General features: G+C 40.8%; 1 protein-coding gene across 1 annotated transcript in view; it reads right to left on the reverse strand.

The window, feature by feature from the left end:
• Positions 1 to 25,486, reverse strand: part of IQGAP1 (IQ motif containing GTPase activating protein 1) — a 74,399-nt gene that overhangs the window by 25,876 nt on the left and 23,037 nt on the right. Inside the window, exons 2-14 of the mRNA XM_009280371.2 lie at positions 22,957 to 23,113; positions 22,509 to 22,586; positions 20,735 to 20,811; positions 17,965 to 18,032; positions 16,791 to 16,904; positions 16,216 to 16,394; positions 15,451 to 15,541; positions 14,802 to 14,965; positions 7,676 to 7,760; positions 6,387 to 6,550; positions 5,848 to 6,008; positions 5,203 to 5,327; positions 1,248 to 1,411 (exon numbers count right to left, since the gene is read on the reverse strand). Of these exons, the coding sequence (XP_009278646.1) occupies positions 1,248 to 1,411; positions 5,203 to 5,327; positions 5,848 to 6,008; positions 6,387 to 6,550; positions 7,676 to 7,760; positions 14,802 to 14,965; positions 15,451 to 15,541; positions 16,216 to 16,394; positions 16,791 to 16,904; positions 17,965 to 18,032; positions 20,735 to 20,811; positions 22,509 to 22,586; positions 22,957 to 23,113 (1,627 nt within the window). The remainder of the gene's footprint in view (positions 1 to 1,247; positions 1,412 to 5,202; positions 5,328 to 5,847; positions 6,009 to 6,386; positions 6,551 to 7,675; positions 7,761 to 14,801; positions 14,966 to 15,450; positions 15,542 to 16,215; positions 16,395 to 16,790; positions 16,905 to 17,964; positions 18,033 to 20,734; positions 20,812 to 22,508; positions 22,587 to 22,956; positions 23,114 to 25,486) is intronic.

Here is a 25,486-nt window from a genome sequence, read left to right on the forward strand (position 1 = left end):
GGAGCCGCCCCCCGCCGCCCTGCCCTGCCTGCCCTGAGCCCCGGGCGTGCGGAGCGCCGGGCTGGCATGGCGTTTAGCCAGCGGGGCAGTAAACCTTGGGGGTGGGCAGGAGGAGGTCCGCAGAGAGGGAGAGGGAGAGGGAGAGGAAGGGAGGGTGGAGGATAATGCTGGAAGATGGATTGAGAGGAGGATGTTAATAATGGAGAAAGGAGGGTGGATGGAAGCGGAGAAATGGAGAAAAATCTGGACAATGAATAAGGAACAGATGGAGACGTATATATTTAAAAACCCCCCACCCCCCCCCCCCCCCCCCCAGTGTTCAACACAATCTAGATCTTAGTCTCTATGCAAAATTCTGCATTGGTATTAGAGTGATGAGCTCCACAGCAGAAAAAAACCCCAGACAAACCACTTCCAAGCCAGTGAAAGCAGACATCTGCTACTTCTTTGTGAATAGATGAGGAAAAAAATAAATCAGTATCCCATCCACACTACTCAAAAATCAGCTGCGTACACACACATGCACTCTCATCCTCTTTCCTAAACCCGTAAGTGAGACTTGCTCTTCCTCTCCCCATCTTCACCTTCACATTTAGTCAGTTAGTGAAAGCTGCAACTATGTACAAGTAGGTAGAATTCCTTGGCTAATAAGACAGACAACTACCACTCAAAAAATCATTAGCAATAAAAGTGTCACCAGGTGAACAACGGGCATCGGTATATATTTTGCTAGTAGCATGTATTTTGCTTAATTTCTTTTTTTCTAATTTATCACTTAACAGATTTTTCCACTTTCAGAAACTTTCTTTTCGCCATATATAACTATGCCTATGACTACATTTAACAAAGAACACTAAAAAAACCCCAAAAAACTTAAGCTTGCAGGAAACTTGCATTCAGAAGTTCAGAACTTCTAGAATGAACACGGTCTCCTTGTGAAAACAGATGAGGCATACTATTTCTCCACAAACAAGATATATATCTCATTCTGGACCCGGGATTAGCTGTAGCAAGCCATCTCATGCAGTTACTAGCCTTGTACCCATCTCTGTAGTTCATGAAGATTCATATGGTCTGGCTCCAAATCTCTTCAGTATAGAAGGATCCAAACTGACTGGGTAAGATCAGTTGATGGTATGCAGAATGCCCAGAGCTCCACTTCCAGTTTTGATTCCTGGCTTTTAGGACCAGTAATAAGCCCACTACACAGGTGTAAAAGTTTGAGAGGTGCATTTAATTGCACTCACCTGTGCTTTCTCTCTCTTGGCTCGAAGTAGTGTATCCTGGTAATGCTGTGCTACCTTTGGGGCTACACCCTCCAATTTTGCTGCAGGAATCTGTAAGGCTTGAATAGTCTTTTTGGTGTCCCCTTCATCCAGAGCTTCATTGATAAGACCAATTGCCAAAATCCCTAGGAAGGAAGGCGTAGGGGGAGAAATACAAAGTTCCATTTTTGGTCAACAATAATCATAAACATTGCTTCAGAAGAAATTGCAGTTAGTCCTTCCTAAACCAGGTATCGGCTGAGAACTGCAATAATTTTAACAGAAAACATTATTTACTAGTAAAGAAAGCAAGACTGTTTCTCCACCTTAAAGCAGTCATAATGCCTGGGAACTGCAATTAAAAAAAAAAAAAAAATCACTCAGGGAGACCACATGCAGCGACAGAATTGAGTCCTCAGACGTCCAAGCTCAGAACACTAGAAGAGAATTATCAAAGCCCAAATGGCCAGAGTTCATAGGTTACAGTTTTCCAAGATTCTGGCTTCTCTAGAAAGAAATCTTCACATGAAGCTAAAGATTTGCATAGAATACCATTTAAAAATACAGTAACTTCATATTTTAGAAAACTCTTTTATTAAACCTATGTAGTCTTAGCTGTATTATCAGAGGTGTGGGATACTATTCAAGTACAGAAAGCCCAAATGGCCAGAGTTCATAGGTTACAGTTTTCCAAGATTCTGGCTTCTCTAGAAAGAAATCTTCACATGAAGCTAAAGATTTGCATAGAATACCATTTAAAAATACAGTAACTTCATATTTTAGAAAACTCTTTTATTAAACCTATGTAGTCTTAGCTGTATTATCAGAGGTGTGGGATACTATTCAAGTACAGTAAAATTTACCATTCCGCTAAATAAAAATAAACAAAAATAAGTATCTTATAGTTAGCTAAACGTGAACAGAGTCTACATCATACATGCCCTACCTACAGCAACCATCTCCTGCGAATCACAAAATAACTTAAGTTGAGATGGACCCTAGAGGTCATCTGATTCAATTCCCTGCTTAACGCAGGATCAATTCAAATCATGGTTTGATCACTGCAGAACAAAGAGATCTTTCAGACAAAAGAAAATAAGGAACTCAGTGCGGGGATTTCCAACTCTGGTTAATGTATCCAAAGATTGTGACTTTTTCTTCTACGCAGGAAAGAGAATCACAAACCAAAAGTTTGTATGAAAAACAGAACATCTTAGGGAAGAGGTGGTATTTGGATGGAGTAGAGATTAGGGAAAAATATATGTTGAGGACACTGCAAGAACCAGGATCACTAAAATGATGGCATGGTTTCTGTCAAAGAGCAGATATTATAACTGCTGAAGTCATTATTTGACTTAGGAAAGGGCACAGAATGTAAGTAGTAATTCTCTCTGATTAGTTTGCTAATATGGGCATGACAAGACTACTCCATGGAACAGCAATATGTTACAGCTCCTCACTAGAAAGCATTTTTTAATTTGAAACTATTTACAAGGATAGTGGAAATGAAAAATACATGCTTGTTCGCCTTGAGCACCTTCTCAGACTAATTTAACTTATTCATAGACAGGAGATAAAAAGTGTCCTTGCATAAAGGCATATATGAAGCAGACCAAAGAATTAAGAAATTCCCCGTCAGAACAGCTTATTCATCACAGGATTTTCTGCACCTTTTTTTACAGGATAAGGAGTGTTACAGGAAACAGGGTGTTGGAACTTTTAGCCTTCTGCTGTGACCTCTTACATAGAAAAGATACTATGAAACTAGCATCTTGGTGGGTTCACTGCACCGGTGTGGGTCTGTGTTTGTGTGGTTTCAACAGATCTGCTCAGGTGACCCAAACAGGAAACCCTGTGTCTATTTGGAGATCCAGGAAACAAGTCAATCAAGATAGCAGGCTCTTAAATTAAAATTCAACCCTCTCTAGAGTATAAAGTCTTTTCAAGGTGAAACACAACTCATCAACCACGCAACAAGAAGCGGCAGAAGACACCTGTTTGTCTCAGTGTACAATAAAAACTTTATCATCACCTCAACATTTGTGACAAATCTCTCCCCTCCTACAATGTAAGGCTTTGAGCTAAATACTACAAAGATGGCTTGAAAGTAAATGTCATGCTACTTGCATATACAGGAGGTTTTCAGTACTGGTCATAACCAAAAATTATGGTCCCTTAATGAAACTGAAAAAAAATTAATAGAAAATTAATCCACCTGATACAGAACCTCACAAGGATCTACCTAAGAATAAGTTTGGTTAATTGTGCTATTTTCAAGGAGTCCTCTATCTCCACTCTGGATTTTAAGTCAACTAATACTGTCTTAAAGAAAGGAGAATTACTCCTATTTTCTGTTTTGCTGAAGTTTTCATCATTATGCTCAATCCCAGTCTTTTATCACTGCTAAAAGACACTTATTAACATAAACACTACTAAAAAAGAGAAATTAAAAAAATGCAGAACTAGACGCAGCATAGAAGTTAGGTTAACACCCATTCACATTTCTCAGCTTGCATCAGGAATTTTTTCCTTCACGAGTATTCAAGTTTTGGTACTCGCAGTTGCTGCATACACTTACAACTTCTATGGGGTTTTTTGCATATTTTCCAATCGGGGATTTTTTTTTTGCACTTTACCAATTTTTCGTATTAAAAGGCAGCAGCTGTGCAGGCAAATTCTTCTTCTACTGGTCAGAAGGTCGGTTATCAGTCATTTCAGCTTTTATAGATAGTGGTTTTAACAACTAGTGGTCATACGCAGTGTCAAAACAGAAAATAAAAGCTTCTAATTTCCTGATGGAACTAACTGTAAACAAAGCAATTAACCTCTTGAAAGATCAGCACTTTCCGTATCAACTCTAATTTGAGATTTGGGTCCCAATATCTGGAACTGAGAATTTGAATGGCATCAAACTGATGAGATAATTAAATGTTCTTTGAAAAAAGAAAAATCTGTATCAAATATTTTAAGTAAAAACATTTGAATATGTAACTGTTGAACAGACAGCATTTCAGAATAAACTTTTTTGGGCATCTCTGTTGATTTATCACTGAATCAAAGTAACTGCAAAATCCTATTTCTTTGATGCAGTATTTGCGCTACTGATCTTCAAAGCAGCTGTAATTTGGAATTAGTGTTAATATGGCCAGGAGTTAAAGGGCTGAGAATAAAACATGGAAATAAACTCATCTCTCTGTTGTTCATTCAAGCTCCTCATTCACTGTAGAAATGCTGACAGATCATTACATCTGAGTGTCATCAACACAAAGATGGGTAGCTTATCTTGCATTTGCAGGTCAGATTACCCACAGATAAAGAGTAGAGGGGGACCCTGGACAGAGTCGGTGGAACTTCCACTAAATACTGGAAAGGTAAAAAGGCCAAAGCACATTCAAAAGAAGGACTAAACGGGAGAAGAGGAAAACCCGATCAGAGCAGAGATTGCAGCCAAAGAGAGAACGAGACTTCAAGAAAAGTAATTTCTACTGAACGCAGCAAATTAGGAAGGAGGATGGAGTACTCCAAGACTGGGCTACAATTAACTCAGACATTTTGGTAATAATAGTTTTTGTTAAATTTGAGGGTTTGAAGCAAAATTAGAAAAGATTCTAGACTAATCCTAGACACTGATGGCAGACAATGCATTTTGTTATCCAAAAAGGGTTCAAATTTGCATTGGAAGGATTAATGAACTGTTTGGAGATACTGATTTCAATACCACAAACACTCCTGACTGCCTGATCTCTCCATCAACAGTCCTGCTATCAAGCCTTTTATATTGCAGACCACCAAGTCTTGCTCACAACTAAGATCCTCCTAGATATCTAATGTATGACACAACAAGTCAATCAATAACTTTTTGTATTGACATGCACCTAATTTTAGCACTCTTTATGAGCTAGGATCAGTCTAGCATGAATCAAGCAGAAAAACTTACTTTCATGTTCTTCATGCACAACTACGTTCACACGATCGACACATGACTGGATATCATTCCATGTGATAAATTCATTTCCTTCTGCACGTGTTTGAGCTTTCAGCTTCATCAAATCATCAACATATCTGTCAAAGAACAAAACCCAAAACCAACAAACATCACATCACAAGAAGCTGGCCAGGGAACACACAACACAGCATGAGAATTGTACATAAAGTGGAAGAGGTAACATGAGGGTTGAAACTGGAACGAATATGAGAAGGGGGAAGAAGAGAAAGAGGTAAGGTTGCGTGCAGAATGGTCAGCCCAAACATGAAGTAATTGACAAAAGCATTAAAACACCGAATGAGGGTCCAGGGCAAAGAACGCAGCGGGTGAGCTGGCATAGTATTAGTGACAACCTAATGGTACCACAACACAGCTTTAACGTGAAATCCGCAAGAAAGTGTTGAGAGACAGCACAGAAATCAGACCACTAAGAAAGAGTAATCACAAAAACAAGATGCAAGAGCCAACGGAGATGAAATCAATGTGGTAATAAATAACGTAGAAAGAACGTAAAGTATAAGAGGGGGAAAAAAAGATTCAAAAAGTCACAGAATATAAGCAACATCAAGGACAGACATGATTCCTTGAAATATCCACCTCTGAGAGTTCTCATCCTCAATGTTTGTAAGCCCTGTGACAGGACTGCTCAGTTGTTTCCACACTGTATTCACATCCCCTGAATCCAAAGCCCTATTAATCAGGGCCACAGAAGACAGCATCTCTACAGCAACAGATAATTCTGGATGGGTGAGGTTACCCTGCGTACAAAGAGGACAACAAATTAATTCTACTCACTCTTCACAAACTATTGCTGCACATAGAACACAGAATAGAATATATGTCTGTCAGAACAGACATGTAACAAAGCAAAGGGACAACCTTTATGACATAGAAGTAGAAAGATGAGTATCATAAACAAAGCTAGATCACTAAGTAAGAGATTAAAGCAGAATCTTACAGGGCCAAGTAGCTCAAGATTCAGGGATTAAACTTCACATCAGAACAGACTGAACACCAAAGCAGTTCTATGAAGACTCAAGACAGGTTTGTTCCAGAGAACACATTTAACAAAACAGACAAGGTAGACCCGGTGATCCATACCAACTTCCAGAAATAAGAGAGAACGTGGTACTTACTTCAGGGCTCTGTTGCTGCAAGGTGGCCAGCTCTCTTTGGTAAAGATCTGCAGCAAATACGTAAACCTCTGGTAACTGGGCCTCTGGATTCATCATTTCTGCCACAGTCTTCTCAGCATCGCCCATTCGAATTGCAGAATTAATTTTGGCTACTGCTGCCAGCCCTAGAAGTTCAAAGGGGTAGCATAAAGAATGAGGAAGGCAGACAGTTGAGTCCCCAGTAATAAGAACACTTTTATTCTACTCAGTAATCAGATACCTAACAAGAAAAAGAGTAATTCCCTTAGCTACAGGAAATGAGTGAAGCTTCCTGATCCATACTTCCCCAGTTAGTCTTCCATTATTGCAGACAACTAAAATACATAATGCCTTCTTTAAAATAAAGCTCATGTTTAAAACCAGTTCACCTTTTCACCTGGTTATCAAAGGACTGTTTCAGCATTTCAGTCTTCCGATAGTAAGAAGCCTCATAATTGCAAATTTTTGGATGGATGAGTAGTAACAACTTTTTCTTCTGTCTACATCTATCCTACATCTATCCTGCTCAAGGCAGTAACAGGCACTCTATAGTTGGCTAACTTTAAAATAGCGCAAGTAGGTAAACAAATGCCAAGCTCCATGCTGAACAAGTAAGGTACGTCGAAGGTAGCCTCCTAGTTATTAGGCATTCACTATTTTCCTCTTGTATTCTAAACCCTCTCTCCCCACATCTCTAGTAGTCTCCTTTCTACCTATTACAAATTGAACTAATTGCTCCTGCACAGCCAGAACTGAACATTCTTGAGCTCTGCATGGTGTCAGAAGCATCAATCAAAAACCAAGCAGCCATCGTGATCTGCATTTTATTTGCTACCTGAAAATTAGAAACAGTTAAAGGTTCTGTAGCTCAAACCAAGCAAGATTTATGTCAATGGTCAGCAGGTAATCAGCTTTCACACCTCACGGAGCAATCCAGATTTCCTTCACAGATCCATAGCACAAAAACTCATACAAGCATTCTAGAAAAAGAGGTTATTTAAGGTGGACACAAAAGTTCCATGTTTCTTAATATTTCAAATTATATGCTGTTATCTCCAGCAGTATTGTAAGAGCTGGATAAAAGACACTACAAATAATCACGGCAACCATCTCTCTTTAATGTTCTTAGCAGCCGTGAAGTAGTTAAAGAACATTTATAACAGTTTGAGAGAGACCTCATGTATCCCCACATAGACCCAAATATTGTCCTGTCTCGTCCTTTTGATCACATCCATGGTCACTCTGCTGCAATAATTTCTGCTGATCCTTACTTTGCTGATATTGTTGTGCTGCCCTGTTAGCAGCATCCACTCCCAACTGCAACTCTTCTTTCTGCAGAGGACCTGTAAGGCCAGCCTGAGGAAAAAAAAAAAGAAACCAGGAGGGTGAAACAATGTCTTCATTATTCACTTCAAATAGCTCAATAAAAATTAAAAAACTCAGCTTTTCCTTAAAACACTGTAATGGCGCATAGCTTCTGCAAATAAAGAATGCCACATACGTGAGGAAGACAGGAATTACTCACGAGATTCTCAGTATATACGCTGAAAGACCAAATGTGTACAACCTGATCCTTTTTACAGTATTAGAAGTATAGTTCCAGTAACACAGCAATTAAAGGCAAGACCCAGCTCCCAAAGTTATAACACTTTTAAGACAAAGGGGACAATTTTATGGGAAAAGACTACCTGTACACGAGCTGCGTGCTGGAGTGAAATTAGTACTTGTGTAGTTTGCCATGAAGCGACATATACTAATTAATGCTCCATTTTACCTCTGAGCAACGGAAGAGTTAGTAGAACAACAAAAATGGACAACATGCAGTTTTGGCTTTTATGTACATGCTTCTTGGACTATATGGTACCACATGAATATAAATAGAAAATAAGACTGAGTGACTGCGGAGCAGGAGGTCTTGAATAACTTGGGTAGTAGCCATACAGGTCATGACCTTTCGTATAGTTCACACAGTAAAGATGATAATTCTCCAAAAGCACCAACAGACCACATTTATGTAACAAGACCTTTCAATTACATTCTGGAAGAACGTGCAATATGACTTTGCAGTTTAGGAAACAGCTGAACTTGTTTTTTTGTGGCTACTAAAAAACTTGGTAAAAATCTTTCCAGTTCTATTTCATCCCTAGAGACACCTTTGGACAACTATAGAGAGTTTCTGCCACACCAAAGCTTGGTAGGACTTTTTAAAAAGCCCCCACTTTTCCTATTTTATCTTAATTGTAGGTCCCAAGAAACATAGCTTATGAAGATCTTTCTTCAGAGATAAGCGACAAATCTTCTAAATAACAACAGCTGCGGGGCTAAGTCTGTGCTGAGAAGTCCTCATACCCTGACAGAAGGGTGTACAGCAATACACACATCCTTCAGCTCCATCATTCACGCAGAATCCCAGGTAAGGAACAGTCACAAAGTATAGCACTACACTGGCTGATGGAAAGAGTATCCCAAAACAGCACATTCACTGTAAGGAATTATTCTCTAAGGACCATTGTTTAGCTATTGACCAAACAAATCTTGCATCACACACAAAGAGAAAACAAACACCACCACCCCCAACAACAAAACAATCAAGAGTGGCTCTGAATTACTGCTGTATGCCTTTCAGATTGAGGGATCCTTCTGAACACAGAAAAGCAGCACTCCAGCAGAAAAAGCTGTAACAGTCTACAAAAGAAAGATATTATATACCTATCTCTCTCTCTCTCTCTCCCCCTCCCTCAACATATATTGATGCAGACGGATTTTGAGGGGGTTCAGGGAAGAGGACATATTAAGTTAGTAGAAATGTAGGTCCTAACGAGCTCTACGCAGAGGCTGTCCAAAGTGGGAGAATATATCAGGTCCCATGAGACAGGTACAGTCACGCAGCCAGGCAGCTCCCACTGCAACTGCATTCAGTCCTGCTCCATAATAAATTATATAGCAATTGAGGAGTTGAATGAGCTGTGCTGAAGCCTGACAAGAAAAGGATAAGAACCCTGTTTGAAAGCTGCTTCATAGTTAGGTACTACAACTGAGTCCCAGAAACTTTAAGGCAGAGAGTTTCTTCAGCCCTAGAAAGGCTTAAGTTCTAAGCGAGACTGCTTAAAATCACAGAATCACAGAATAGTCGATGGTAGAAGGAATCTCTGGAAATAGCCTAGTCTAGACCCCTGCTCTAGAGCAGGTTGCCCAGGACCTCTACAGAAAAGGACCTGAGGGTCGTGGTGGACACCAAGTTGAACATGAGCGAGCAAAGTGCCCTGGCAGCAAAGAGGGCTAATGGTAGCATAGGCTGCATTAGGAGGAGCATTGCCAGCAGGTCGAGGGAGGTGATCCTTCCCCCCTATTCAGCACCGGTGAGGCCACACCTGCAGTACTGTGTCCAGTTCTGGGCTCCCCAGCACGAGAGAGACACAGACATACTGCAGAGAGTTGAAGGAAGGGTCACTGAGATCATTAATGGACTAGAGCACCTCTCCTATGAAGAAAGGCTGAGAGAGCTGGGACTGTTCAGCCTAGAGAAGAGAAGGCTCCAGGGGAACCTCAGCAATGTGTGTAACTATCTGAAGGGAGAGTGCAAAGAAGATGAAGCCAGGCTCTTTTCAGTGGTGCCCCATGACAGGACAAGAGGCAACTGGCACAAACTGAACCACAGGAGGGTCCCTCTGAACATCAGGAAACACTTTATTTACTGTGAGGGTGACCAAGGGGTGGCACAAGTTGCCCAGAGAAGTTGTGGAGTCAAAAGCCATCTGGACATGATCCTGGGCAACCAGCTGTAAGGGGCCCCGTTGTGGGGCCCTGCGTGTTGGACAAGACAAGCTAACCCGAGAGATCCCTTCTAGGCTCAACCATTCTGTGATTCTAACTGTGTTCAGTTGAGCTTTGAGTATATCCAAGGATAGAGACTCCACAAGCTCTCTGGTCAACTTGTTCCAATGTTTGATCACCCTCGGTAAAAAAAGTTTTTTCTTATGCTTAAATAGAATTTCCTGAATTTCAGCTTGTGCCCATTGCATTTTATACTGTCACTGTGCACCACTGAAAAGCATCTGGCTCATTCTTCTTTATTCCCTTCCCATCAGTTATTTGAGAGCCTTCTTTTCCCAAGGCTCAGTAATCCCAGCTTTCTCAGCCTCTCCTAACATGTCAGATGCCCTTAATCGGTTTCTCAGCGCTCACTAGACTTGCTGCAATATGTCCACGTCTCTTGTCCTGCAGAGCCTCAGAACTGGGTACAGTACTCCAGCTGTGGTCTTCACCAGCATCAAGTAGAGGGGGAAGGATCACCTCCTTCAGCCTGCTGACAATGTTCTTCCTAATGCATCCCAGGACACTGCTGGCTTTCTCTGCCACAAGGGTATAATCCTGGCTCTTGGTCAAGTCATTGTCCACCGGGACCCCATATCCTTCTTTGCAAAGCTGCCTTCTGGCCAATCTATCCCCAGTCTGTACTTGTGCATGAAGTTAGTCCTCCCCCAGGTACAGGGCTTAGCATTTGTCTTTGTTGAATTTCATGAGATTCTTAATGGCCTATTTCTCCAGCCTGTTGAGGTCCCTCTGAACAGCAGCACAACCATCTGGTGTATTGACTGCTCCTCCCTGTTTTGTATCATCTGCAAATTTACAAAGAGTACAGTTTGTCCCATTTTATAGGTCATTAGTGAGGATGTTAAATAGTATTGGCCCCAGTACCAGTACTTGGGGTACACCACTAGTGACTGGCCTCCAGCTGGACATCATGCTGCTGACCACAACCCTTTGAGCCTGGCAGTTCAGCTAGTTTTCAGTCTACCTTGCTGTCCACTTACTTAGCCCATGCCTCAGCAGTTTGTCTGAGGATATTATGGGATACAGTGTCAAAAGCCTTGCTGAAGTCAAGATAAACATCCATTGCTTTCTTCTCATCCACCAAGCCAGTCATCTCATTGTAGAAGGCTGTTAGATTGGTCAAGCATGATTTCCCCTTCAAAAATCAACACTGACCACTCCTAGCCACTTTCCTGTCCTTCATATATTTGGTAATTGTTTCCAGGATTATTTGCTCCATCATCCTCCCAGAGACTGAGGTGAGACTGACAGACCTATAATTCCCTATATCTCCTTCTTGCCCTTCTTCAAGATAGGAGTGACATTCACTCTCTAGTCCTCAGGAACCTCCCCCGACCTCCCTCAACTTTTAGAGACTGCCTAGAGTAGCCTCACAATCACACAGGCCAGCTCCCTCAGCACTTGCGAATGCAGCCCACCAGCTCCCTTATCCAAGTTGTTTAAATGGTCGCTAACTTGATCCTCCTCTACTGAGGGGTAAGTCTTCCTTGTTCCGTACTTTCCCACTGGTCTCAGAGGCCTGGGATTCCCAAGGGAAAAATCTTACCAGTAAAGTAAGAGGCAAAGAAGGTATTCAGTACCACAGCCTTTGTGTTCCCTGTCATCTGCTCCCCTGCCCCATTCAACAGCAGCCGCAAATTTTCCCTAGCCTTCCTTTTGCTGCTGATATATCTATGTAGAAGTCATTCTCATCGCCCTTCAGGTTCACTGTCAGATTCAGGTCCAGTTGGGCTTAGGCTTTCTTAACCCCACCCTACATGCTCAGAGAGCATCTCTATATTCCTCCCGAGTCACCTGACCCTGCTTCCATCCACCTCTTGTATGCTTCCTTTTTCTGTCTGAGCTTTGTGGGAAGTTCTTCAGTTCATCCATGAAGGCCTCCTGCCACTTTTGCCTGACTTCTGCTCATCAGGATAGGCCATTCTCAAGCTTGGAGGAGGTGATCCTTGGAAAGTCAATGAGCTCTCCTGGACCTCTCTTCCAGGACCGTAGTCCACGGGATTCTTCCAAACAGCTCCACAAACAGATCTTCAGGCTCTCCTGAAGGCCAGGGCTGTGATCCCACTTTTTACCTAGTTCTCTCCTCTCAAGATCCTCAACTCTATCATCACACTGTCTCATGGTCACTGCACCCAAGGCTGCCCCTGACCTTCCCATCTCCAACCACTTCTTCCTTGTCTGTATTAGGTCCAGGAAAGGACCTTCCCTCATCAACTCCTCAGTTACGTATGCCAAGAAGTTATCACCAGCATACTCCAGAAATGTCCTGGAATGCTTGTGCCCTGCTGTGTTGCCCTTACAGCAGATTAGGTAGTTCAAGTCACCCAGGAGGACTGATGCCCGTGAACACAAGGCATCTTCCACTTGTCTGAAGAAGGCCTCATCTACTTCTTCTGCCTGATCAGGCAGTCTGCAGCAGATACCCACCACAATGTCTTACACATTGGTCTGCCTGCTAATCCTGACCCATAAGCTCTCAACTTGTTTATCATACAGCTCAAGGCAGAGCACCATGCATTCCAGCTGCTCTCTCACACAAATGACTACTTCCCCTCATTGCCACCCTGGCCAGTCCTTCCTAACAGACCTGTATCCAACTCATGGCAGCACTCCAGTTCTGGTAGCTATCCCACCACATCCCTGTGATCCCAGTGACATCACAGCTCTGCCACTGCACACAGACCTCTAATGCCCCCTGTTCATTCCCCACCCTGCACGCATTAGTGTACAGGCACTTCGGAGAGGCACCCGGTCACGTTGACTTCCCAGGAAAAGGGTAAGAGATTCCCTTATAACACTGCTCTCGTCACTTCTGTACATGTGCTAGAGGTAGGTCCCCTTCAGCCTTGTCTCTCATCCACGTCGCTCTACACCCTTTGCTTGCCAACCCAGCCGACCACTTCCTCACTTGGAGACATGATCACCCTGCCCTGTTGATTCCTGTGAAAGATTAGACCAGATACCTCCAACAATTTGGGAACAAACATGGTATGGGGTTTGATTACCACCTTCATTCTGTAGCGTACTGCACAAGAAAGGTCAGCCCAGAAGCTTGGCGTTTGCTGACTTAACAGAAAACTAAAAGGGCAGTTTTGTGAGCAAAGTGGTGTGAATGGCATTCTGAGGCTCGCTTCAGGTTTGTCAGCACTGAGAACACACTCTGATTTGTCCTCATGCCTTTAACTGCTGTCATTAAATATGCTGAACGATGCAATATTCAGCTAAGCAGTGGCTTACAAGAGTGAATTACGTATGATTACTTGGTGCCTGACAGTGAGTGTTTGTTTCCCACCTGCCAGCTTTGGCGATTTAAGACATACTATCAATGAGGTCTGCTCCAGTACCTGATGATTTAACAGTGGTAAGATTTAAAAGCCTTATGATAATGCATAGCTACCCTCTCCAAAAATAAACAGAAACGCAAACCTGACATTTATTCAGGACCTCAATTTAAACTGCCAGGCCTTACTACAGATTCAGCGCTCTGACTTCTTGTCATATACTACTTCTACACCAAACTGTGGTTCAAAGGCCCTAAGAACAAATATGTTTCTTCAGCTTCTTACTGTAATTATGCAGTCTGAACTTTTCTAGGTCTTTCTACACTCCCTACAGTGCAAAAGCCATCTCATCTCCTCCTCCTTGACAGGTCTTCCAGCAGGTGCTGTTGGGTCATGTCATTGCATTTTCTACCTATGACATACAAGCACCTATGCATCCACCAAGGTCTAGTTTGTTGTAACTGTGTAACTGACTTGTCTGCATTTTTTCTGGATCCAAATGCATGCAGTATCTTACTCGTCTACCTTGCTGCAGCTTTTAAAAAAATCATTCATTGAAGAGATGCAATAGTAACCACCATCTTTGTATCAGCATATTTTTTCCCTATTAACATATATGACATTGTGATAATTGAGACAATGCTGGTTTTAAAAACTATTCTGTGTATTTTATGAGCAGCATACATAAGCAGCCTGCAAATAAAATCCACTGAAGAGTTGGCTTGAAATGAGAAACTGAGGTTAACCTTAGTTATAGAATCATAGAATCGTTTAGGTTGGAAAAGACCTTTAAGATAATCGAGTCCAACCATAAACCTAACGCTGCCAAGTCCACCACTAAACCATGTCCCTAAGCACCACATCTACAAATGGTGTATGGTGGGATTCTCCACAGTGAAAGTAGCATATGCTTATCTGATCAGTATTTATAAAACACAAATATCCACATTATTTGGGCACTAACAATAGTAAAATGAGAGGGAAGATGCATCTATATTATAATAGTTCTGTACACACACGAGTTAGTATTTTAGGGTTTGGTGAAAGTATTTTAATTATATATACATACATACAAGCATTATATTGGCCTTTCATATGCAGAGACGAATACTAAATGATAGCTATGCTTACTGTATGCTTCTGTCTCTTAGCATTAACTTTTTCAAACCAACACTAAACTGTAATGCAGGTATATAGCAAGTGATTAGTATACAGTGGTATGGTGAAAGGCGGGGGCGGGGGGAAAACCTCATGAATCAGGGTAATCTAGACTTTTCCATACCTCTTGTTTCTGTTGTCTATCACTCAAAAACTGCTTGAAATACCAGTCACAATTTTCTCGTAGCAATCCTCGGAGTCCCAGGGATGGTGTTGCCAAAGCTTCATACAGTGCTAATGCGTCTCCTCGTTCCAAAGCTAGGCCAATCTTTGATATGGCTGCATGTGCTAGCAACAGTAAAGCAGAGTTTTGAGAGAAACATTAAACGAGGAAGTCCCATGGTTTATATAACCCACTGCTCAGAAATAAATACTTTTAGACCTGATGGATAGCAAGTTAGGTATGTAATCTGAATAGAAGACTTCCAAAGTCAATTGCAAAGTATTACTTGAAAAAGGGGCTGAAGGTTGGAAATAGCATGCATTACTCAAGATGAAGAATTGGGAGGGGGGCGGGGCGGGCAGCAACACAGACAATCCATTTCCTAAAGGAAGGGCAACAGAAGTCAAAATGAATTCAGCTTACAACTACGTACTAAAAATGAGTAAAAAACCCCAAAAACCCACAACCCCAAAAAGCACCACCAAAAAACCCCACAAAAACAGGGGAGCTGCCTTCCACTTTTGTCAACATTACAGAAAGCGAGGAGGAGCACAGGTATCGTTTTTAAGTACTCTTTTAATTAAGACTATTACTTTAGCATGATACCTACTGTTCACTTTATTGATGTTTCCCTGAATCTCAGCTTGAGTCAGAAGTTCTTCATACACATCTCTCTCTCTCTCTGAATTTTCTGAGGCAATCTGAAGATGAAATAAAAATTAATCAGTGTTTCTACAGCTTCCTTTGCCCTCATAGATCTTCTAATTGAAAAGGTCAGGGAGGATAACTGTGTATCTATATAGAGCTGTGATAGATCATAGATAGGCTACCTCTACACATGCTAAAAGAAGCCCTAGAAGTAAATACATATAAAGTAAGTATACTCACACTCTGATACAAACAGCCTAGAAACACCTTATTTCAGTGTAATGGCTCTATATGACCACACAATAGAGCTCCACAACCTAGAAAGCAGTACACATAGCTAGGCATTTGACATACAGCATTCTAAAACAACATTGACTCCTTCTGAGAGGATCGGTTTTGCTCATCATTTCATTGTTAGGAAAACATATCTATATTGTATGAAAATAGAGGCATAGCATTCCCAACATACAAAGGCTGACATGAATTCTGTATCTATGCGGCCCGTATTTCAGACAGCTAAGCAGAGTAACACAGCTAACTGCTGCCTGTCTTCTACAATAAGACGACAGGTTACTGGGGAACATACTAGAATACCACCAGGAGTAAATCCACCTAACACTCTACATACAGGACTGTAACACACATTCTGTGAATTCCCCACAGTTTACACTGCAATACAAAATTGCAATGCATGCAAATAGATGGTTTGAAAGAAGAATTGATCTACCCTATTTTTAGCATTCTCCATCTTGTCTTGCTTTGCTCTGTAGAGTGTGTCTTGGTAAGTGGATTCCAGTTGATCATCAAGATTTATTAGCATGGCATTAGGGTTCTTCATTGCCATAAGAGTGTCAGCTGGAACCTGATGGTCGATTGCTTCATTAATGGCAATGACAGCAGCATGTACTGAAAAACAAGTCACAGTCTGCCAGTTAGTCCCAAACACAATAGCTCTGTTAAAAATTGAAAACTTAACTGGAAAGAGCAGAATTATCTGGAAATTAACTGGAAAGCAAAAGAATTATCAAAGTACCTCTCATTCCATCATGGCTTTGTGTTCTTGACAAAAAATAGCAGCCTACTTCCCTAGTACGATACTCTAGCTAGTCAAATCATCATGTTCCAGAAAGAAAAGAAAAAAAAAAATACACAAGGGAAAGAAAACCCTCTCCCCAGTCTTTCAAAAGGCTTATCAAAAGGACTGTACTGTCTTACAACAGGGGGCATTAAAACCAACACTTAAAAAAAGTCTAATCTGCTGATTTGAATAATCATATAAAACGAAACTCCATTTTTCCTTACATGCTGCTTCATCCACAGAAAGTTCATTTGCAAGAATTCCTCCAATCTTGCTGAAGGCAGGCATCTGAATACCATACTTCTCCAGTTCAAGCCTCATATTACTGATTTCCTCCTCTGAAACATACATAAAAACAGCGTTACGCAGGCTTAAACACATTAGGAATCAGCACTGCTATACCAACTGCTGCTACAAAAAAATTTAGGATAACTACACTAAATTACAACTACTGTTTAAATAATACTTTGAATATAACTCAGTAAGTGAAACAAAATAAATGAAAACTGATAGATATTTTACACGCTTTCCTAAAATCTACATTTCTCCCAGACACTCATATGGGAATATTCTGTAGTCTTTCTCACTAGAAAACAACACATGACTTTCATGAGGAGCTGGAAACAGACTCCATCATTCTGAGGTGCCTCAACTACTGCTGCCAACAGGTCAGGAAAATGCACAGGCAGTATTTTAGCATTCTTTTTTCCCCACAGAGAGACTGTGGTGAGAAGAGTGAATGGAGGATATTGAGACAGGCTGTTGCTAAATACCATACAACTCAAAGACAGTTGATAGTTTAGCATTTTATAGGTACAATCAACAACTGTTTTGCAGGAAAATGAAGTTTATACACCTTTTAAATCAGATGTGCACCCTCAGGCAGGAACCTCACTAATGCAAAACACAGAATTTGACACTTTTGCAAAAATCAAGGAACTGAAACCTTGAGGAGGCATGTGGACATGAGACTTTGTGCTGGAATCTCCTGCAGCAGATCAGCTGGCAAACTCTTCTTCAGCTGATGGCACCTCTACTTTAAACTGTCAAGGGAGGTCAGAACTGTTTACCAAGTTCCAAACTGAAACCTCTCCCAAGGGGATGGAGGCAAGGTTTAAGGATCTTACAACAGTGGCAAAAAAGTTAAGGGGCTGTTATTTGCGAAAGTAATGATTAGCGAACTGATGGCTATTTAACAGCCTGGCTCAGAAGCACCCAAATCAAACTTTTTTCTTAAATTACCGGAACTCCTCACAGCCATTAATTTTGAATTTAATTTGCATTTAAGATATCAACAATAACAATCCTTTAATTGATCTATACAATGTCTAGTAGAGTATGAGATAAAGGCAGCTCACATATCAGCACTTTTAGCACCTTTTTTTTTTTTTTAAATACCTGTGAAGTCCACCTTCCCATATAAATCCTGAATCTGGGGGGCAAGACCCAGTTTGAACAGGTACAGGCTAGAAAAGAAGATAAGCAAATAATTAGAACTAGTAATTTTTCCTTGTGGTTCTGACAATGACACAGATAAATTTAGGAGATATAGATTCAAGGAGCCACTCAAGTAAGCCAACGTAACAGCTCATAATCACCAAGAGGGTGAGCTGACTCCTCTCTTCCCCCCTCAGCAGCACATAACTGGTCCACCACTCTGAAGTCTTCACAGAATTACAGAATGGTTGAGGCTAGAAGGGCGCTCTCAAGTTCATCTTGCTCAAGCTCCCTCCTCAAACAAGGTCACATAGGACCAGGTTCCCCAGGATCATGTCCAGATGGCTTCTGAATATCTCCAAGGGTGGAGACTCCACAACTTCTCTGGGCAACTTGTGCCACTCCTCGGTCACCCTCACAGTAAATAAAGTGTTTCCTGATGTTCAGAGGGACCCTCCTGTGGTTCAGTTTGTGCCAGTTGCCTCTTGTCCTGTCATGGGGCACCACTTGAAAAGAGCCTGGATTCATCTTCTTTGCACCCTCCCTTCAGATAGTTACACACATTGCTGAGGTTCCCCCGGAGCCTTCTCTTCTCTAGGCTCTCTCAGCCTTTCCTCATAGGAGAGGTGCTCTAGTCCATTAATGATCTCAGTGACCCTTCCTTCAACTCTCTGCAGTATGTCTGTGTCTCTCTCGTGCTGGGGAGCCCAGAACTGGACACAGTACTGCAGGTGTGGCCTCACCGGTGCTGAGTAGGGGGGAAATATTCACTAAGCTGATTTGGCTTACTAAAATGGTGTTAACGTATTCACTTGGAGCCTGATGAGAAATGGAACTGCTGCAAAGGAGGGATTAATCCATACATCTAGGGACAAATGGGACTGGGGAAAGAGAAGCAACTCCTCTCCTTTTTGCCTGTTGTACCAGCTCAGCACAGATCATGGAAATGTTACCTTCTATTAAAATACCTGATTATACAGGAACATTAAAAATAAACTATTAATAAAGTAAATATCCATTCCTCCGAACTCAGTTTTAACGTGATTGGAAAATAGAAAGTAAGCAATACCACCTTTTCACATGACCTCAACGTGTCAAATGTAAATCTCCAATCTTTATAAATCTAAGCAGATTTTTTTTACAAAAGAAAACACAAACACCAGGCAGGAACATTTCTGACCTATGGACTGTCAACAAAACTGCATTCTAGATCTTTATTTCTGAACAGGAATATATTTCGGCACTAAGCCTGAAAAAAGAAAAAGTGTTTATAAAAACATCCTTTTCCATATTTATATTTACATGTCAGAATTACTCTTCTTTCCTTGATAAGTAAAATTATTTAAATGATAAAATCTTGAGGAGGCTGCCTTTGCAGAGGAATTGGCTACAGAACATTTCAGCCAAAAAGTTTAACAACTGAAAAAACTAAGTAGTATGGAAAAGGTATTATTAGATGAAAGATTATAACTTCTACAGACTTAACTACTGGGATTGTTTGCATCTATTAATTTTGCTCCCTGAATTAATTTTCTTCTCCTAATATATGATCTAGAAAGAGTACAGCAACAACGAACTTAATTTTCTTGGGGGGGGAGCCAGAATGGCCAGGATATAACAAAGAACATGTAACAAGAATATATGCCAGCCAACTCCTGGCATAAAGTAGCTACAGTAGCAATCACAAAGCTGCCAGCAAGGGAGGAACTTTGCCATAACCTAAACAAAAAGGAGCATTGGCAGTGTACCCCACCACAGGTCTACTCCTCACTGCTCTATAAACTCCAAATGACTTATTCTACAGAGGTAACTCATTGTAGATCTAAAGTTGGGATCAAGCTCACTTCTATAAATAATAATTTCATCTACAGCAATCTGAAATATCAGATAACATTCAGATAAATGCAATCCATCTCCATGGATTTCACACTGGCAACAGATCAGAGAGCAGAACAAGCCATTCTTGAGAACTGAAACTGAGCAAGCAACAGATGAAGACCCAAATGTATACAATCCAGCATTCAATCACCTAGTAAATTCTACAAAAGGAATCCTTTTTAAATAACTCAACATGTTCCAAAAACCACACTTGCATTCAAACCAGCTAGCCAGGGGAAAAAAAAAAACAACAACAAAACCCCAACAAACAAAGCCCCCCAAAATAAAAAAAACCCACATGCAATGTGCCATCCTGTCAAATTGAAGAGTAAAGCATCAACAAACGAATCCTCCCAGTTTTCTCAAGAGCTGGGATTATCCTACTCAGTCTATGTGAGATTTTAAAATTTAAAAGACCTTTCAATAACAGTTCCTGCTTGATCACTTACTGTGGTCATCAAGATACACATACTCCAGTACAATACTGTGACCACACTGACTGATCCCTAGATAAACTAATATTCTCCTTTCTCATAAACACCTTTTAGGGCTTCAGGCTTTCCTTTAAGCCCCAAAATGTTTAGTTCTGCCTCAGACAGTAGAGAGGGAGGGTGAGAACTGGGATAGGAAGGTAGTAATCACAACATACTGACATTCTTTTTCCTTCAGCATGTGATTTGGCCACTGCACAAGGCAAAATACTGGCTTCATGGATCTTTGCTCTGACCTGGTAAGATTTTTCTGCTAGAAAATTTGTCCTCATCCAGCTTTCAGTTCAGCTCTCTCCCCTCTCACCTTTCAGCTTTGCAGAAAGATTTCAGAAGCAATTAGATTTCTGCCTAGCATGCCTTACCTGAGTGCATGAATACAATAGATACAGCGTGGCATGTTCTTGCGATCATAGATATCTGTAGTTTCTGGGTAGAATATCTAAAGATAAAACAAAGTTAACAGTCTGAATTATACTCACTCTATATAGCCAAATTGCATAGATAAACCCAATTCTTCTGCAGTACACTAATGAAACAGCCCACAGAACAAAACTCTTCAAGCTTCTCTGCCCTGGCCCAACATTACTCCTACTTGAAGCACCAATCCTTCCTTTTGTTTCTACCACCCAAACCAGGGCTCCCCTTTTCCTGCCCACGTTCTACACACACAGATGAGTACACCCTTTCTTTTGCGTGCCCACCAAGATACTGGGTCATGAGGTATTAACGAGGACTTTGGTGAAAGCCAAGAGATGAAAAAAATACTTACAACAGAAGAGAGAAGAGAGGATTTTGTTTGGACTAAATGGGGTTGAGAAGCGAGGGAAGAGACAGTGACAAAGGGAAACTGAGACCAACACTGAGGTGCCCTACATACTACATTTTCAGTTAGCTGGACCCAAAAGCTTTAAGACAGTCTCAAATGCAAAGCTCTTCAAAGTTTAACACAAGGGGCTAATACTGCAAGTGTCAACTCATTCAGAAGTGCTGACAAGGTACGTTACTTTCTAGTTATTGGAAGGTTCCTTGCTGTTCCCTATGAGCACAAAATAGCATTGCTCTTTCTGTAAAGGCAAGAGCAACTGAAGGACCCTCACAATTCCACAGCATCAGTTCCCTGGCTCTTCTGCATGGGAAAATACTTAAAGCACCAATATCTCTTTGTCAATGTACTGGACCAGTTTCTTTAACATCTCCTCACACATTTATTTCCCCCCAAAACCCACTTACATCTGAAAATCTTGCCTCATACCTGGCACTTAACTTCTCTCCGTCTAGCTCCCTCCTCATTTATTTTCACCTAACAACCTTAACAGCATATTTCAGTATTTCCTAATCCCAAATTTCTTCCTGTAAGATCATCATAAATCCCAGCAAGGCTCAACTAGTAAATCTCAACAAGTTATTTGAAAAACTTTGCCAAAAATAAAGTGTTCAATTTGCAAGCAGGTATGCAAACAAAACTTACATCAGATTAAACTACGCAAGGCTAGTTTTGGCAAGACTAAGCATAACATGGCTTACAAAAAACAACAACAACAAAAAAACACGTTAAAAAAAATTTACTTACTATCCATGTACGCAACTTGACTATCAGCACAACACTACCACAGTTCCATACATATTCATGCAACAGTGTTTATTAACTTAGAGGAGTTTATCTGGCCGTTCCCCTAGTGAAGCCAATAATTTATATTTGATTAAGCTACACCAGGAACATTTCAACTTGATGTGAAAATTTCGTAGGGAAATCCGAAGAAATGGAGAACATAGTAATTTCTGTTGTGCTGCTTCTTTTAGCATAGATTTCTAAAAAAGCTTCCACAATCAAACTGTAGCTCAGATATTGCTCAAAAGAATGCATGGCAAGAACAATGTAATGCAGATGTTATGCAAGATTAGTGATATTAAGGTTATGGTACAGAAAGTGGAATTATTTTGCTCCTAGCCATTCTCACACATAGCAGTATGAAATCTTTCAGCAAGTTTTAGGAGAGAATTTCTATAGGGACGCAAATCTAGAAAATGAAGAATTAACTTGATGAAGTCTGCTGACTTTTGTACAACAGCAAATGCTTCCATGGAATGTAAAGCTTTTCTGAGACTATTTATCTGCACGTACAACATAGAAATTACCTTGGGGAGACCGATCTCAGCCATGGCATTCAGCCACTGGATTACATTATCTGTGTGCCGGAAGTGGAGGCCAGTTGCCTGAAATAAAAATAGGCAGGAACAAGGGGGAGGGCAGTAAGAAACAAAATATCACAGCTGCCAAGAACAGCAGGGAGGTTCATTAAGACGGACAGTGAAACAGTACTCTTACAGAAAAGGAGTCAGAAGTCTTCTATATACGATTATATTGACTGTTTATGACAAGTTCTTTCACATGAGTGCAAGCTCAGATATAAAGCTAAGAGTCTACCCCCCCCAACTTAACCAATATTCTAGACTGAAGGTGGAGTTTCTCAGGTAATACTAATAGAAACTAACTTTCTGCTTATTTGCTCACAGTACCTCCGTGTGCACATTTTCCTATTTTAGATGTCTACTTAAAGCAGTATCTATGGCCAACAGCTCTCACCTTATATCTAGTCTGTTCCCTATCATAGATTTTCTTCACAGAAACCACTTTAGGGGAGAAGAAGTTTCCAAGTTTGGCCAGGTAGACTCCATTTCTCAATCCTTCTTCCAGCTCTGTTGTGGGAGGCAGCTCCTCATTCAGACAGGCCTCCATCCATCTGGAAGTGCAAGAAGAACAAAGTTCGTCACATGAGCATATTTACAATTTGTGAACACAACCCCATGCTAAACAAGTTTCATGCTGCTACTGCTGTCATACTCTAGCATACTGTTTACTTAGCATTAGCGGTTGAAAGTGGGTATAGCACTACACTACCACACAATCTGTGTCATTAAGAGGCTAGTCAGTAACGCTTCAGACAAAATATTAAGGAGAAGTACGGAGCCCAGTAGCCAGAGTTTCACAAGTAATTAAGATACCATCTCACCACCATGTTTCTTCTTCAGCCCATGATTTAGCTGGTACTAGTCTAGACATAGTGGCCAACCTGTCCTTTAGCTAACTGAAATCTTCCTCTTGAGTACAGGCTTATCTCACAAGCATTTCTTTACTCTCATTAAGTATCTGCTAGTTATTTCATGACTTTGTACCACTTATTCTAGCTCTTTTAGCTGATCTCAGGGCCTCAGAAAGGCCCTACAATGTTGTCATCAAGTCTACCTTCCTGACCTATATATTTTCTCCCACCCTACTATACATTTCAAAAACAGGGGAAAAAACCTGGAACAGGCATTCCTCTCCTCATAACAACTGATTTTCTCTTATCTTGTTTCCTTCCATCTCATTTAATGGCGTCACGGATCCTCATGACAAAAACAAAGATTACAACAGCAAACAACTTGAAAAGTCACTGTTCTCAAAACAGAGGTGCACCTTGATAATTATTCTGTACAGAGCTACCAGAGGCTGTATACTGCAAGCTCAGGTATGCAGTTTCTTCCAAAGACGATGTGCTCCCTGGCTGTTCTGCTCTCTGAAAAAGGGAGCTGCGCAGCCATGGACCACTTTCTAAAGCGTTTTCCTTAGATCATGCCTCACTTGCAGCTAAACTCTGAAGCGCTTGGATCAATAAAGATCACAGAAAAGCGGCTTTCAAGACAATAGCGGCCCAGAATAGCAGTAGCTCATATTATAAAAGAGCTGACAGTGTTAATAATAAGGTTAATAATGTGGCCCACGGGGATGATAAGTCCACATTACTGGGACTGATCTTAAAGACAGGCAAGTAGAGGACTCTGCTTGAACCCAATGAACAGAATTTTAACATTCTAAATACTGTTTCACATGCACACGTAACTGTAAACTATTTAGCTCCATATTAATCCAGGCAAAATAACAGGAAAACACCATACTGGATGCAAGTGGTAACAGATTAAATGAGTAACTGTAGTAAATTAACACAATTTCACAGAAATCAGTCCTGTAAAGCACGCCTGGGAGAACTATGTAGCTCTGTTGACCAACTAAACCTGCAGACATTTCACATCTGCGAAGCGTGAGGCTTCATGCCTCGTAATATTCTGATTAAAATCAAGCACTGTACATACATACAAAAAATAGCTTATATATACTAAGAACTAACAGACATCTCCAAGCAATGTTTTCATGGGGGTTCATTGAATGGTGCTGTTTCTAATGCATTTTGGCATAGATGTGTGCTATGCCCCCCTCTTTCAGTTCTCCAGGAAGTAAACACAAAAATTGAGGATGACAAAGTTAGGGAATTAGAGGATAACACCAATATTAGCATAACTGTAACCTATAATTAGCACACAGGTGGTCACAGCTTGAATAAGAACAGGACTGTTCAAATAACCTAGGCTTTAGACATGGTTAAATATTAGGTCATTGATCTAGCTTATCTACAGACTGGGGATTGTATCCTAAAAGACAACTGTGACACTGAAAAATGTGTATTGAGTTCAGCAGACGAAATGAATTCAAAGTTTAAAGCTGTAAGACCTAATGTTATTGTGGGGTGTATACAAAGGGGAACAGCAAAGTCAGGCACTACTATTCTTTTGTATATGATACTGATGAGACTAACCTTGTCACTGTGGTCTGCATTTTTTTGAACTGGAGAGCAGGAATAAGAGAGGAAAGAAGTTTTTGATTAGCTAAGGAAATACTTCACAGTAAGAAGCCTGAACAATGCAGTGCATTCAGTTTGTTGAACTAAAGTCTGAGGAGCAGCTTGATGCTCTGACAGTCCTTTGGTAGCAGACTCAAATCAGATGACTGAAATTGTAGTCACTGACATCAGCCTGCTCCACCTTTTCTGATAAACAGCACCAAATCTAATGCAGGAGCATATGAACTGCACATGAATCAGCTTCTGAACCATCAATTTTCAGCCCAGCATGCAAGGCTCAATGGAAAGAGCTAAAAATTACTTAACCTGCAATATCTGAGATGACAACAGAATAATTGACTGTTCTTTCTAACCTTAACGAGAAAATAATACATGATGATTTCTTTACAGTAATTTAGAAAAGAAGTATTATAAAATTTAATTTGCATTTGGGGGATA

This window comes from Aptenodytes forsteri, unplaced genomic scaffold, assembly GCF_000699145.1.
Source record: "Aptenodytes forsteri isolate BGI_AS27 unplaced genomic scaffold, ASM69914v1 Scaffold83, whole genome shotgun sequence".
NCBI classification, from domain to species: Eukaryota; Metazoa; Chordata; class Aves; order Sphenisciformes; family Spheniscidae; genus Aptenodytes; species Aptenodytes forsteri.